General features: G+C 38.8%; 1 protein-coding gene across 3 annotated transcripts in view; it reads right to left on the reverse strand.

The window, feature by feature from the left end:
• tln2b (talin 2b) overlaps window positions 1-14100 on the reverse strand; it is a 97684-nt gene that overhangs the window by 55225 nt on the left and 28359 nt on the right. For all 3 annotated transcript variants that reach the window (XM_010896568.3, XM_010896567.3, XM_020040425.2), the window contains exon 3: window positions 497-674. In XM_010896568.3, coding sequence (XP_010894870.2) covers window positions 497-632 — 136 coding nt within the window. In that variant the 5' untranslated portion in view covers window positions 633-674. The remainder of the gene's footprint in view (window positions 1-496; window positions 675-14100) is intronic.

A 14100-nucleotide genomic window follows, 5' to 3' on the forward strand; every position in this document is an offset into this window, starting at 1 on the left:
ATGAATAATCCACATAATGACATTTAGTAGGCAAAAAGGCTAATCATGGCTGCCATTGCCTAGGCCCTCTAGCCAATATAAATCTGCTCAACAGCCTAATAAGAGCTCACAGCTCAAGGAGCCTCTTCAGCCTTCCTAGCTAACACAGCAGAGAGCCTCTCCAGCCTGCCTGCCTAACTAACACCTCCAGGGAGGAACACCGCCCACAGACCCAGATTGAACCAGCTTCCTCAGAGAGAGAGCATAGATTGTTGTTAGGTTTTTAAACTTTTATCCTGTATTTCTGCAGTCAGAAAGGATTGCTATGGCTGACATGGCTTTTTATCTCCCTGTCAAACAGTTCTGAATGGGTGATCAGCTTTGCATTTACTGTTGGATTATTCAGTACAGAGTAAGGGGAAATAATAGCACTTAGTACAAGTCATCCTTATGCATGTGCTTTCTGACATTTTAAGGGGTCCCACTGAAAATACATTTCCTCTAAAGTGTCTCTCACCTTGGCCAGTTTGGGCTTCCGGAACCCTTTCTCTAATGATCCTGCAGGCATCGTACACAGGCGTGGAGGGCTCAAACTGCATTGTCTTCACCACATTGCACTGGCGCACGCATATCTTGAGTGACAGAGCCACCATTTTGGCAGGTGGTGTATTGGTGTCACCAACCTGAAGTACAAACTTGAAAAACACAAACAGTCCTTTTACATATGTGAGTTAGCGATGTGTTATTACCGTGACATTGCATATGTACATCAGGATTCATTCACAGGATATGATTATTATGGTCCTCACATAATTTTTCGTTACATTATTTTCAATTGTGTGTGGTGGCCTGTAAACTATAGAATTAAAATACATCCATATTATACATTCCATAATTAATAACCAAATTAATGAAATGCTATCAGTGGAGTCTTTAGCAAACGCTGACCTGCTCCAAGGTCAGCAGTGTAAGCTTTCAGTAGAAAGCAAATGTCTCCAATCAGCCACAGTATACGTGTAGACAATGCTACACATAAAATTACATTCTAGGCAATATCTGTGTTCAACACCCCCTACAAGCACCTGAGTCAAACCAGGGGGAGTTAAGTCACCTATTTTAGAGCATTCCAATTAAATTACACTGCTGTTTCTATTCCAACAAAAGAGAACACATGCAGACAGTGACCTCTAATGATACCAGTTTCTTTCCCTAAACTGGCAGGGAAAATGGTTCACAATCTCTCCAATAATTATCTTTGTTTGTTCAGAAATATGTTCAGCATTTCATTCCTCAGTTCAAATGTCAAATCCAAATACCCACTACTGCATACTTTGGATGTGTGTTCTAAACAGTACTTCAGAGACTAGCAATCATTTATGGAAGTGACTCTCCAATACTCCTAGCATCACCTTTCCTTGTCTGCTGATATAGAAGGAGAAGGAGGAGCCGAAGACCACCAGAATCATTCACTGGAACTCAGCCATAAAGTAAAGGGCCGAACATGTGTTCTTTATGATAACAATGTTGCTATACAACAATCAATAAAAGCACAAAGCTCTGCTATTATCCATTTGTAATGGCACCAGTGTTATCCAATCACGTTAAAGGAAACATTTATTTTATTTCCTCTGAAACACTTGCCATCACAAATCACTGGAATACTTAAGTGAATGTCATTCACTTCAGAGAGAGAGACAGAGAGAGAGAGAAACAGAGAAAAAGAGAGTGAGAGCTCATGATGAAACCTAGAATAATAATCACTACTCTGGAGAAGGACTTTAGCAGCAGTAGCAGCATCAGAGTGAGAATAGATTTCTCGCCAAGCCTATCTACTCTCTCCTCTGGCAAAGAATCAACAGCAGCAAGTTTTCATTAGTTAGGTTTTCAGACTGACACAGCCCGTAGAATAAGCATGGACAGCAGAATGCGAACAATAATATACTGAATCAATACATAAAAAAAATTATTCTACCATGTCCGTTGAAATATAACGCTTCAAAGTGGACTCAAAATTGTATTTTAGCCCCCTTTTCTTGTCTTATCCCGTTACCAGGGCTTTCTCTTATCCCTCCACAGGGCTTCCAGTATTAAGTTAGGTTTGTTTACTACTCACAACATTAGAGATCTGAAAATGGAAAGGAAATGTCTAAGAGCAGCTTGGAGGGCAGTGTAAACACGGACAATTCAATAAGTCAGGAGCCATCTGGAGGGGATTCATGTCTAATGATTTGTTGTAATAACAAGCGGAGCACTGTGAACAGTGCCCATAGGACAGTGAATGCTACTCAGCCTGGTGGATCATGATAGTATTACAGCAACAGTAACATAGTAAACAGGGAGTGGGCCATACAGTATCCCTTCACTGGAGACTGATTAGAGATGATTGCATAGGAAAGAGGCCAACAATCCTCGTACTACCTAGATATGGTTTGACTAAATTATGATCATAATGTCCCACAAACATTCAAGAAATGCTTTCATCACGAGGTATGGAGACTAAAATATTGGTCAGAATGGGTGCCAAAGAGAGGGCAAAATATAAGTCAATGACAAAAATTGCTTATCTTAAGTGCTACTTATGATCATTCAGGTACATTACTTTTAAAAATATATATATATTTTTTTAAGAAAGTAGAATAAGTAGAATAAAAAATACATTTTAAACAAATATGAAAAATAAAATAAAATAAAAGTGTAGTATAATGAATAATGGATATCATATAATTACATTTTTATTTAATTTAGTGACTATTATTATACCTCATTCAGTTTGTGGGATTGTTGCGGTATTGTTTTATTGCATGGTTATCATTTATACATCGAAATGTTTGCTTCACTGTATACATCATGTACATTTCATACAGACAGGTAGATGGGAATGTTTACCACGGTCCAATGAAGTAGCCAATGTCTATACATTTTGAGAGGTATTTTGCGGTTTTAGAAAAAGTCATATTCATGCTTTGGCTACCTGAACTGGTACTAATAATGAAGGAATAGGGTAAGTACACTGCTTGATAAAAATGATAAGTTTGCATCTAAATTGAAGACAGACTATGTGTTGTAAACTACAGCAAAATCTAGGCTGAGTTGTTCAGCAGAAGGTCAGATTCTTGGGTTACATGGGATGCTAGCTGTGGCTATGACTTCCAGCTGTGTTTTGTAAACAATAACTTACAGCTGCTTGATAGATGGCCAAATAGAACATCTTTACAGAAAGATAATAGACTTGAGGCACAGCGCAGATATAACAAATGTGCAGTGATTTAAAAAATGGAAAAGATTTCAGCTGTCTTATTAATATAATAATTGTTTTATATAACTGGTGGTCAGTGGTCAAATCTGACTAATTTCTAGGTACACAGATCTGATTTATTCATGTTTTTCTCTGTCTGTGAACGTGGACCAACTCCTAGATTCAACACATTTTATATAATGTTTTTCCCAGTTATGAGGACAAAGTGCTTTTGGTTCACATCTCCAACCTTTTATTTTTACGAGGTTGAACAGATTTTTTATGAAGCTATACAACATACATGCTTGGTATAGCAACTTTACAGAAACCGTAGCAGAGCTCTCAACCATCCAGGACCTCTACATCAGGCAGTGTCAAAGGAAGCCACCCAAGTCACAAACTGATATCTACACTAATGCATGGAAGGCACTGCAAGCAGTAACATGTAACAGTGTATCATATATAACACAAATGTAATAGTTTGTACATAGTCCATGATGCTATGTATTCTAACAAAATTCCCAGGGCCTTTCAGGTTCTCATTTAAATGCCAAACAAACTACCAGTATGCATGGAAAAAGATCTATAATTTCATGTAACCTGGCCAAAGCAATTTTGGTTGACTCCCTCAAAAACTACTTGTACATTTTATGACATTCATAGTCATTAATTTGAATGTAACAGACGTTAATTGGAAGATAGCAAATCAGAGATTTGGTAGTAGGGAAGTGTAAAACAGCTACCATAAACACATCCTCAATTAAGAGCTAGGCTGGATTTATCCACAAAACATGCAGCAGTAAAACATGAACAACACAGGAAACATGAATACCGAATGAGTCCGTAGATCCAGGCACAGACCTAAGATCTCACCACAGACGAGGTGAAATGTATTAATGGACCCCTTAATAACAAGCTTATCTAGCTGGTATCATATATAAATAAACATCTGACTGAAAATTATCATTAGGCCACACTATGCCAGCCAAGTCTCATAGGTCATTTGCTACAGCAGTAAAAATAGTAACTTGAATCATTAGGCTTTAGCCTTGTGTAAACTAATATTGTTATATAGATTACCAGTACATTTGCTTCTAGATAGACTACAGGGAAGCACATTACAATGAGCCCACTCATCAAAACAGGCAAAATTCCATACGCCCCCCAGACCCAAGGTCCACTGTTGAGTAGATAACATATCAAACATCCCCATCTGCATGTTTTGCATAAATATTATATTTTGAATGAAGCCAATAATAATCATGAATACATATTGTAATTATTTAAGACAATGTGTTCCCCTAATATACATACAAACCATCTGTGCAAACAAAAATTGCTTTGAATTGCATAAAGAAAGCAATGGCATAATCAACACATCATCTTTCCATTCTTTCCATATCAAGATGTCCTTGTTTAAGCTGAGTGCACCATAAATAGGCTAACTGTTCAGCCACTTGCAACATTAAGCCACTAACAAATACACCATGACATAAATACAGGAAGTATGTCATCAACAATAACACGTAGAAGACAGTTATGCATCTATTGACCTTGGCTCAGAGAGGAATCAGTATATTGGCTTTCCTCTGATGTAATTTGAAAAGGTAAACATGCAGACAGGATATGTGAATCTTGCCCTCACCACAGCAAGGAGTGAGAGAGCACCTCTTGCTTCAGCTATAAATACCTATTAAAGTAGAACGTCCTCCAGCACTGCTTCACAAGGCTCCTCAGAGATGCATGCAATAAATAGACACCCGTCTCCACAAGCATTTACAGGGAAACAGCTCAGGCATTTATTATTGCTAATATGATGAATACAATTTATTGTATATCCTGTTGCAGTGGTCATCAAACTGAATAAAAGGTTAAAAAAATACAGTTCTGATAAATGTAATTGTCGCAGAATGGATGAAGATACTCTAATCTTTTTAAATTACTATAAAAATCTACATATTTTGTTTGATAGAACAGAGAGTTTTGAGGCATTTAATTTGTTTCTGTTGATGTCAGAATTCATCCTACCGCTACCTTCATCAGTGTCATCGTGAATGAAGGCCATGGAGCTTGTTTCAGTGGCAGTCTTACGTGCACTTAAACACTTCATTTCACCCTTAAGAGGTCATCCATGACATCATAATTTTTGCAGTATCCAGCATGGCTACTACAAAGCACAACATATTTCAAAGCGCCAAGAGTTAAAGACAATATTTCAAGATGACACAGCCCGGTATACAACGATTCAAAACAACACGCGACCAGCTATTTTGAAACTATATTTGAATCTTGGTTTTGTATAGGTGTTTTGTATAGGTCCGTAGCTGAGCTGCTTGTATTTGGTGGTCGATGTTTAGCTACAATTCCAGAAATGTTACCTGAAACCTGTCACAACCAGGGTCATTTGTGTGGCATGTAAACTGTATAAATGTAACGCCGTATCAAAATTATTCCAAATGTGTGTTGGATTTTGCGTCTTTTGAATTCTTGATTGATTAACAAATAGGAACTCCCTTCACTTGGTTGTCAAGGAATAATAATAAACCAATTGTGTTGCCAATCTTGGCACTCAGCTTTCTGTAGGCTGAGGTTGACACCCTTGTTATAAACTATGTTTTGCTCAGTTAAATGTACAAACATTATACTATTAATTTGAAACCTTTAAAAGTTAAGCACCTTTGATTGTATGTCAGCATACAGCTTATTGTTTTTTACACATTCAATGTCATAACTATCCACAACAATTATGTAAATGCACCGACCAGCCATAACATTATGACCACTAAGCGAATAACACTGATAATCTTGTTATCATGGCACCTGTCAGTGGGTGGGATATATATGGCAGCAAGTGAAAATGTTCTCCTCAAAGTTGATGTGTTAGAAGTATGAAAAATGGGTAAGCATAAGGATCTGAGTGACTTTGACAAGGGCCAAATTCTGATGGCTAGACGAATGGGTTAGGGCACCTCCAAAACTACAGCCTTTGATGGGTGTTCCCGGTCTACAGTGGTCAGTACCTATCAAAAGTGGCCCAATGAAGGAAAAGCGGTGAACCGGCGACAGGGACATGGGCGGCCAAGGCTCATTGATGCACATAGGGAGAGAAGGCTAGCCCATGTGGTCCGATCCAACAGATGAGCTACTGTAGCTCAAATTGCTGAAAAAGTTAATACTGGTACTGATAGAAAGGTGTCAGAACACACAGGACATCACAGTTTGTTGAGTATGGGGCTGTGTAGCTGCAGACCAGTCAGGGTGCCCATGCTGACCCCTATCTACTGCCAAAAGCACCTACAATGGGCATCAGAACTGGACCACAGAGCAATGGAAGAAGGTGGCCTGGTCTGATGAGTCACGTTTCCTTTTACATTCATGTGGTTACTTTGACATGTATCACCTACCTGAGCATTGTTGCAGACCACGTGCACCCTATCATGGTAACGGTATTCCTTGATGGCATTGGCCTCTTTAAGACGGAAAATGCGTCCTGCTACAAAGCAAAAATGGTTCAGGAATTGTTTGAGGAACACAACAATGAGTCCAAGGTGTTGACTTGACATCCAAATTCCACAGATCTCAATCCAATCAAGCATCTGTGAGATGTGCTGGACAAACAGGTCCAATTCATGGAGGCCCCACCTCACAACTTACAGGACTTAAAGGATTTCCTGCTAACATCTTGGTGCCAGATACCACAGCATACCTTCAGAGGTCTAGTGGAGTCCATGCCTCGACAGGTCAGGGCTGTTTAGGCGGCAAAAGGGGGACCTACACAATATTAGGCAGGTGGTCATAATGTTATGGCTGATCGGTGTATAGTAAACTAAGTAGACTGATCTACAAATCATTGACTCACAATTAAAATGTAACTGACACTCCACAAGAACTAGCAACCTTAATACTTACAAATGTGAATCCATAAAAAAGTAATTAGATAAGTGACAACGGACGTATTTTAAAGTGTCTTTCCATTGTGCTGTTTCAGTAATACGTATTTACGTAAACATTTACATGTTGTGGTGCCTGGTTTTGCATATATAGAGGTTTGCCCAGTTTGGCAGAGACAATCTTCATGATCAGTCCCCGATTGTCGGGCCAATGGCAGGCAAACTGCAATGATGTAAAGGGTCCTTCACAATTCTGGAGGCCTTTCTCAAGCATCATTTCAGATAAATGTCCTGGAAGGGATGGAGCATGGCTCCAGGTGAATATCCAGTGTTTGTCTTCACTGTAAAATTCAGTCCAGCACTGAGAGGGAGATTTGGAGCTTTCCAACACCAGCCATCCATGAGCCTGTCCTACTCCTTAGATAAACTGGCTTTGGCCAAACAGCTATTTTATGTTCCAGGCTATTAACACCCTTGTTTCCATGTCTTCTAAAACAAAGTGCTCTGCACAGAACCTGACTTGAGCGTTCTACACTAACAATAGAAAATGACACAGGTCGTAATTGGAGCAATGTGTGCTTTTACCAGATGGAGGCAAGAGCCAGAGAGGAGCGCTGTTTAACATGACAGTAATTAAGGAGAAATAATGGCTGTGATAGGGTTACAGAAACTCAGTCTATGACCTTGCTCTCTAAAAAGAAAACTGCTCTAGAGCAAATATGCTATTGAGTTGTTAAATAAAAAATGTCTCTTTTGTGTCCATTTGTAATTTAAAGCAGATTTTCCACAGCAACACTGAATTCTAAAAGCCTGTTATACTAAATTGAAGTGCACATACACCACATTATTTCATTTACTAATAATACTAATCATAATGTTTGCCCCTCTAACCATGCCACCTACTAGCTTAATCAAAAAATTAGCTGAATTAATAAACTCATTATAAATCCCTAGTAATTATCTTACTTTGACAAAGTTCTCTCTGAATACTATAATAGATTAGTGATTGTTTGTCCATAAAATGTGTGTCCCCCATTTTATGGACAAACATCATTTTGTGATGTCTAACTCTTTTAACAAACAGTTTATGACAAACAATAAGCTTTTATTTATCTAAATGTTTTTTGCTCTAATTCACCTTTCAACAATAACTGAGCTTTCAGGGGACCGAATCAATCAGTCAATTGATCACTTAAGTTAATTTTGTTTACTTTCTTCCTCTGCTATCAAAATATGTGTATACCTTACTGTACTATATTTGACTAAATAGTTATCTAGGTTGTTAGCTCTACACAAACATGATGATGAATTTAAATGCATAAAAAGCATGTGAATCTGTGGCAGAAATTAGCACAAATTTATAGCAGATGGTGACTGACATTTGGGTACAGACACGTGGTTTTCACTGAAACTGTTCGTTTTTTCCCTCTATGGCACTAGGTGACAGCAAAGCCTACATCGCTATAAACTCTGCTTTTGATTCTATCAGGGGAATTTAAATTAGGTGCCTACTCAAGTTCAACAAGTGTCTTTCTTCTATGGAATTTAGCACTTTAAATAGGGACACAGATTCTCAATGGGTTTGAGATCAAGACTTTGACTGGACTACTGTACGCTATACACCTTTTGCCATTAGCATGTGCTTGGGATCATTGTCCTGATGAAAGGCACATTTCCTCATGACAGAAGCAGACAGAAGCAGGTTGTCTTGCAGTTTTTCACAATTTTTCCCCATCAATTTTAACAAGATACCCAGTCTCTGCTGATGAGAAGCACACCCACAGCTTCATGCTGCAACCACCATATAAAATAAAAATGAATATCCCAACCCATAGACATTCTTTTGCACCCATTTCCTCATCTATGCATTTCTATTCCTTTATCTCTAACTTTTGTAGAGTACTGTTTGGTGTTCATTTTCCTTCAAATTCACAGCGTGACCAACAATCCCTCAACATTGGGGATTTAATCCAGAAAATGTGAAAGCAACTTTAATGCTTCACAGGTAAAGGTCAATGATAAGGGCAACATTTGGGCAACTTCTTTCAGTCTTGGATTTCTTTTCTAAATACTCTCATGTGTGTGAAAAGACAGCTTTTACATTCCTCATGTTTTCGGAAACGTTGAAATTGTACATGAGGGTGTAAAGGGTGGATTGCATTGGGTCACTCTTGTTGAATGTCCTTTGTTTTTTTATGAGTAAGCATATCATGAGCCTGTATATTCCAGAGTCAAATTCCTCATATGTGTACACATACCTGGCGAATAAAGCTGATTCTGATTTAGATTCTTCTACAGGCATGTCTGTAGCACATACAGTACACACAACAAGGTATTTTATATTAAAACTCACATCACAGGTCTCAGGAGCAAGATCATTGATTTGAAACAGTTCTACAAGGCAGTTACTATATCTTGTATTTTTAAAGGCATACACTATTATCCAAACTAACTTGCAGTGGTGAGCATAACTTTTTTTATTGACTTACTAGTTGTTATTATTTCAGAAAGAAAACACCACGTATTAGTTTAACCATTTATTCAGAACTTACGCACAGCAATGTACATGCGATGTCATGGCATTAGCTTCTGCTCCTCTGGGGTGACTCAATGCCATCCTATGATCATGTATACAATACTACTAACAATAACATCCCCATAATATCATTAATAACAATCCCCATAGGCAATGAGCAAGTTACATAGTACCGATCCCCCCCAAAATGGAAACAGAACCAAACAAGTGGAGGCAGGGGTGGTGGTTGGATTTGCAACCAGCATGCTAGTACGACCATCAGCATAATAGACTGAGTGAGTAGCCTGACGTTTAAATAGACAGGTATAAATCTGACATTGTGAAAGGAGCGATCTGCATCAGCTGTTGTCATGTTGACCAATCAACACTCGGGTTCCATGGCTGAACTGGCAACGCTCATTTGTTCTTACTGGTTTTTTATTGCTAAACATATGGGGGGAATACATTATTACATGTAGTAGATTCTGTTGCTATGTAACATCCACATCAGTATAGTGGAAGCATCAGTTCATCAGTACTTAGCAGCATGCTTGGAGCATGGCCTTTTATTCATATACTGTACATCCTGGCCAGTGTGCCTTGTCCTATAAATCAAGAAAAACAATCCCAAGTATCCTCCCCTACTCAGAGCCACCATCTCCCTCCCTCTCAAACCTCAGGATAAAAGAGTCATGTCCTTTGATATCCACGGCCTGTAAGCAGCAGCATACTGATGGTATAATTAAGAGCAGTAGAACAGAACTAATCAACAGTGTCTGTCTCTTCTAAGGAAAGATCTATAATCACAATCATACTGCTGTTTTGGATAATTATGTTGCTTTCTTATCGGCATGCATATCTTTGACAACATTCATTTTGATAGTTGCATTATGCATATACAACACTTCAAGAAAATGTGATTTTGTATAGTATGTTTTATTAATCATACCAGCCATCACAACTAAGTCAAACCTTGTTTTTCCTCTGAAAGTTCAGGGAGAGGGCATGTTGTCGGCCCATTATTTCCACATCACTGACTCAACCCACCGTGGCCATGATGCTGTGCTGCCCACCTTTTCCTGGACATATAAGGGTGGACAGCATGGGCAAGCTAAGCAAGTTCCGTTACGAGAGTTTCACAGCTGCCGCTGCCTCCTAGATTCTCCTCATAAAAACATGAACTGCTTCACACTTTAAATTTATTTATAGTGAAATATCAAATAGAGAGGGTCACTATTTAAAAAGTAGAAAATAAAAAAGCATTTAAAAGCCTATTGCTTTAATGGAGGATGAAAACACCTTTCTTTATAATGTTATCCTCGTTTTTTCTGCTTCAGTGAGGGTGTGGATATACTGTGGTTAAACAGTAGTGGCTTAGTATTTAGTTATACATTTTGTAATAAGCCACCTTGTAAAAGGATAACTTGGTTAAAAAATAATTAACACCTAAATGTGAAATTCTGAATATGGAGCACATCACATTAGGTGTTCAATGAAAGGCTGTACTTTTTTAAAATTCAATTTCCTCCAACTTTCATGATGTTAAAAGTAGGGATCACTGGTTTTGACGTCTTCTGGAATAGTTATCGTCAACCAGAAAATATCTACCAGTCTGAAAATGTCATTTTCAGATATGAATCAAATAATGTTTATATGGTCACTGTTAATACATAGAAATTTTTGAGCCAATGTAGGTGGCATGAGCGTGAAATATGAGAGATGCGTTTATTACTATCCATTCAGGGATGTAGCCTAGTGTTTGGAGCTTATGTCAGCTAACTTAGGTTGGCTTGCTCTTGTTAAAAGCATGTATGCTGTTTTGGTATTAAAATACCAGAATGAGGAACACTGATCCTCTTTCATGACTGTATAACGTTAAACACCTCCATGTCATTGTGCAAATCACGTTTCCAGTCCGGGAAAACAGCTTGTTGATAGATTCTGTCAGTTTGGAAGCTAGGTACAGCACATTTGACCTTTTAAAGCCTTTTTAAAACTATAACAAGCATTAGGATGGAGTGAGGATGACAAGCTAAACCAGCTAGCCTACTAGCCCTGTTGACCGACATAAACAGATGATGTGCAAGAGGCATCAGAAACTAATCATACTATAGTTTCATTAAAATAACTTACAAGGCATCATCTTTTTGGTAATCCAAATATGTTTCTGGTCATATTTGGGCTCGACCCATGTCAATATCGCAAACGTATGAGGATAGTGAGTTGCTTTAACAACATTAGTTAGCTTTTGCTTAGGCTACTAGGCTGGCATATTTAGTTTGTTATCTAAGTTATTTTAATATAGAACTGTTTTAATAGAACATAGCTAAGACAATTATTGCAGTTGAGGGACAATGTTCTCAGGAAAGATCTAAAATCGGTTTATTATTTGACGTGACAAATAGCTTTATTTAATGTGTTAATTCTGACACATAAAGACCCAAATGGGGTTCTCTGGGGCTCCTGTGCACATGCACAGGACGCCCAGGTGGTTCGCTCAACTTCGTCTGGACTCGGGCTGACACCTCCCAAAGCTGTTGATGGCCCCCGTTGCCCTAGAATGCCATCAAGCCCATTGGAGAGACGAGCACACTGTTGGACGGAGTCCCATTGGGCAGGGTGTCCTCTTACATTCCTGTGTATACAGATGCATCGCTGACTGGTTTGGGGGGTCATGACAGAAGCAAGCAGTAGGCGGTGCGTGGCTTCAGTCGGACAGACACACAGTACTGCACCCCTCGCCCCTATCCAGTGTCATGTTGCCGTGGTCAGACAACAGAAGGACGGTTGCCTTCATCAGTCACCAAAGAGGAGTCAGATTGGCGGAGGTGTTGATGGACTTGTGGGTGCCTTCGCACATGCCGGGGCACCTCAGTGTCGGCGCACACCTCATTTCTTGGGGGGGTTCTCAGGACATCGACGCGGGCATTGTTTACACGTGGTGGAGCCAGTTCAGGGGGGGGGGGACCTTTTGGGTCCGGAGGGAATGATCAGTGACATTGCAGTGTTTAAGATCCCCCAGGACACCATCCGCCATCTCATCAGGAGCACGCCCAGACGCTGTCAGGAGTGCATACAGGCATGTGGGGGCCATACACACCACAGGGTCACAATATGCGTTGCTGTGAGGAAGTTCACTCAAGTTGGAACAGCCTGTGATTTCAATTGTTTCCTTAGATTTTCGGTGTGAGTTTGAATCCAGGCCTCAATCAGTTGGTGATTCAAGTTTCCATAGACCGTTGTGATATTATTTTGCTCTCAACTAATTACACAATGTACAGTAAATTTCCCAATGTTGATTTAAGTGTTTCCTTAATTTGAACAGTCCATTTGGTGCATTTATGCCAAGTCAACTAATTGTGCTTCAGTGGGTGGCAATAAAAGAAATGAATTCAAACGGGCATAAGCAGACAGTGTTGTTGAACTCATATTAGTAAGAAAGTAGCCTAATGGGAAAACTATACTGCTCTGAAATACACCTGATAATGTTAAGGGAGCAAGGCAGAGTGGGAAGGAAGCAAGAAAAAAAATCTGCAGATGTCATTGTGGTTCAATAGTAAAATATGAATGAATTTGTCTTAAAGCATATGCACACACTTAACTGTTAGCCATGAGCATGACATCCTAAATTAGCAGTGAAGGCATGAACAATTTTGGGAGACAACTTGTCTGTAAAGGGAGGGAAATGTTAACGAACCACATACATTCTTTCATTAGAGTCCCACTAATGTAAACTATTGGATTTCCTTGGGCATTTGCCTCAGAAATCTACAGGATTTCTTTGGGTTGGCAGTAAGTATGTCCACTTCGAACACATTCTATTAGTCGACTAGTGTGATTTGTTGAGGTGCTGCACTTGCGATGATAGTGACATTTCATGTCCCTCTGTAAGAAGGTCCGATGTCAAATGTTTTGCAAACATAAATAGTGCTTTAAAGTATTTTTGCAATAAAAAAAAAATACAGCTATCAATATAAACTAGTATGGCTAACATTCTTTTATGTGTACCATTTCTTAAAACTATAATAAGCAAAAAAATCTTAGCATTGACATTCTGTGTGAAAGAAATGAGAAACTGGTGTTTTGCAAAAACATAATATGTCCTCATTAGCTTAAGATTAGCTTATCATTTGGTAACCAGTTTCATTAAAACTATCTTTACAATCAAGAAAAACTGTAAGGGTGATGAGTTGTGATACATTTCTTTTTCATAAATTCTACCAAAATGTTAGCTGTTTTACATAATTTAAAAACATTTTATGATATGGCAGAAAGTTAGAAGACGAGTACAAAGAGTAGCCTTCTTTTCATATTATTAGTGTATCCCCAGCATGATCCACATGTTCAAGCCTACCAACCAATGGCCTACCAACTGATGTATCTCTAACTAACCACATTTTCAAATATCCTTTTTTTAAAGCACAGAAAAACTTGCTAAAACATATGACCCCCCCAATGCCATAGGTAATCAAATTGATCAT

The sequence above is a fragment of the Esox lucius genome, chromosome 19 (genome assembly GCF_011004845.1).
Source record: "Esox lucius isolate fEsoLuc1 chromosome 19, fEsoLuc1.pri, whole genome shotgun sequence".
Lineage (NCBI taxonomy): Eukaryota > Metazoa > Chordata > Actinopteri > Esociformes > Esocidae > Esox > Esox lucius.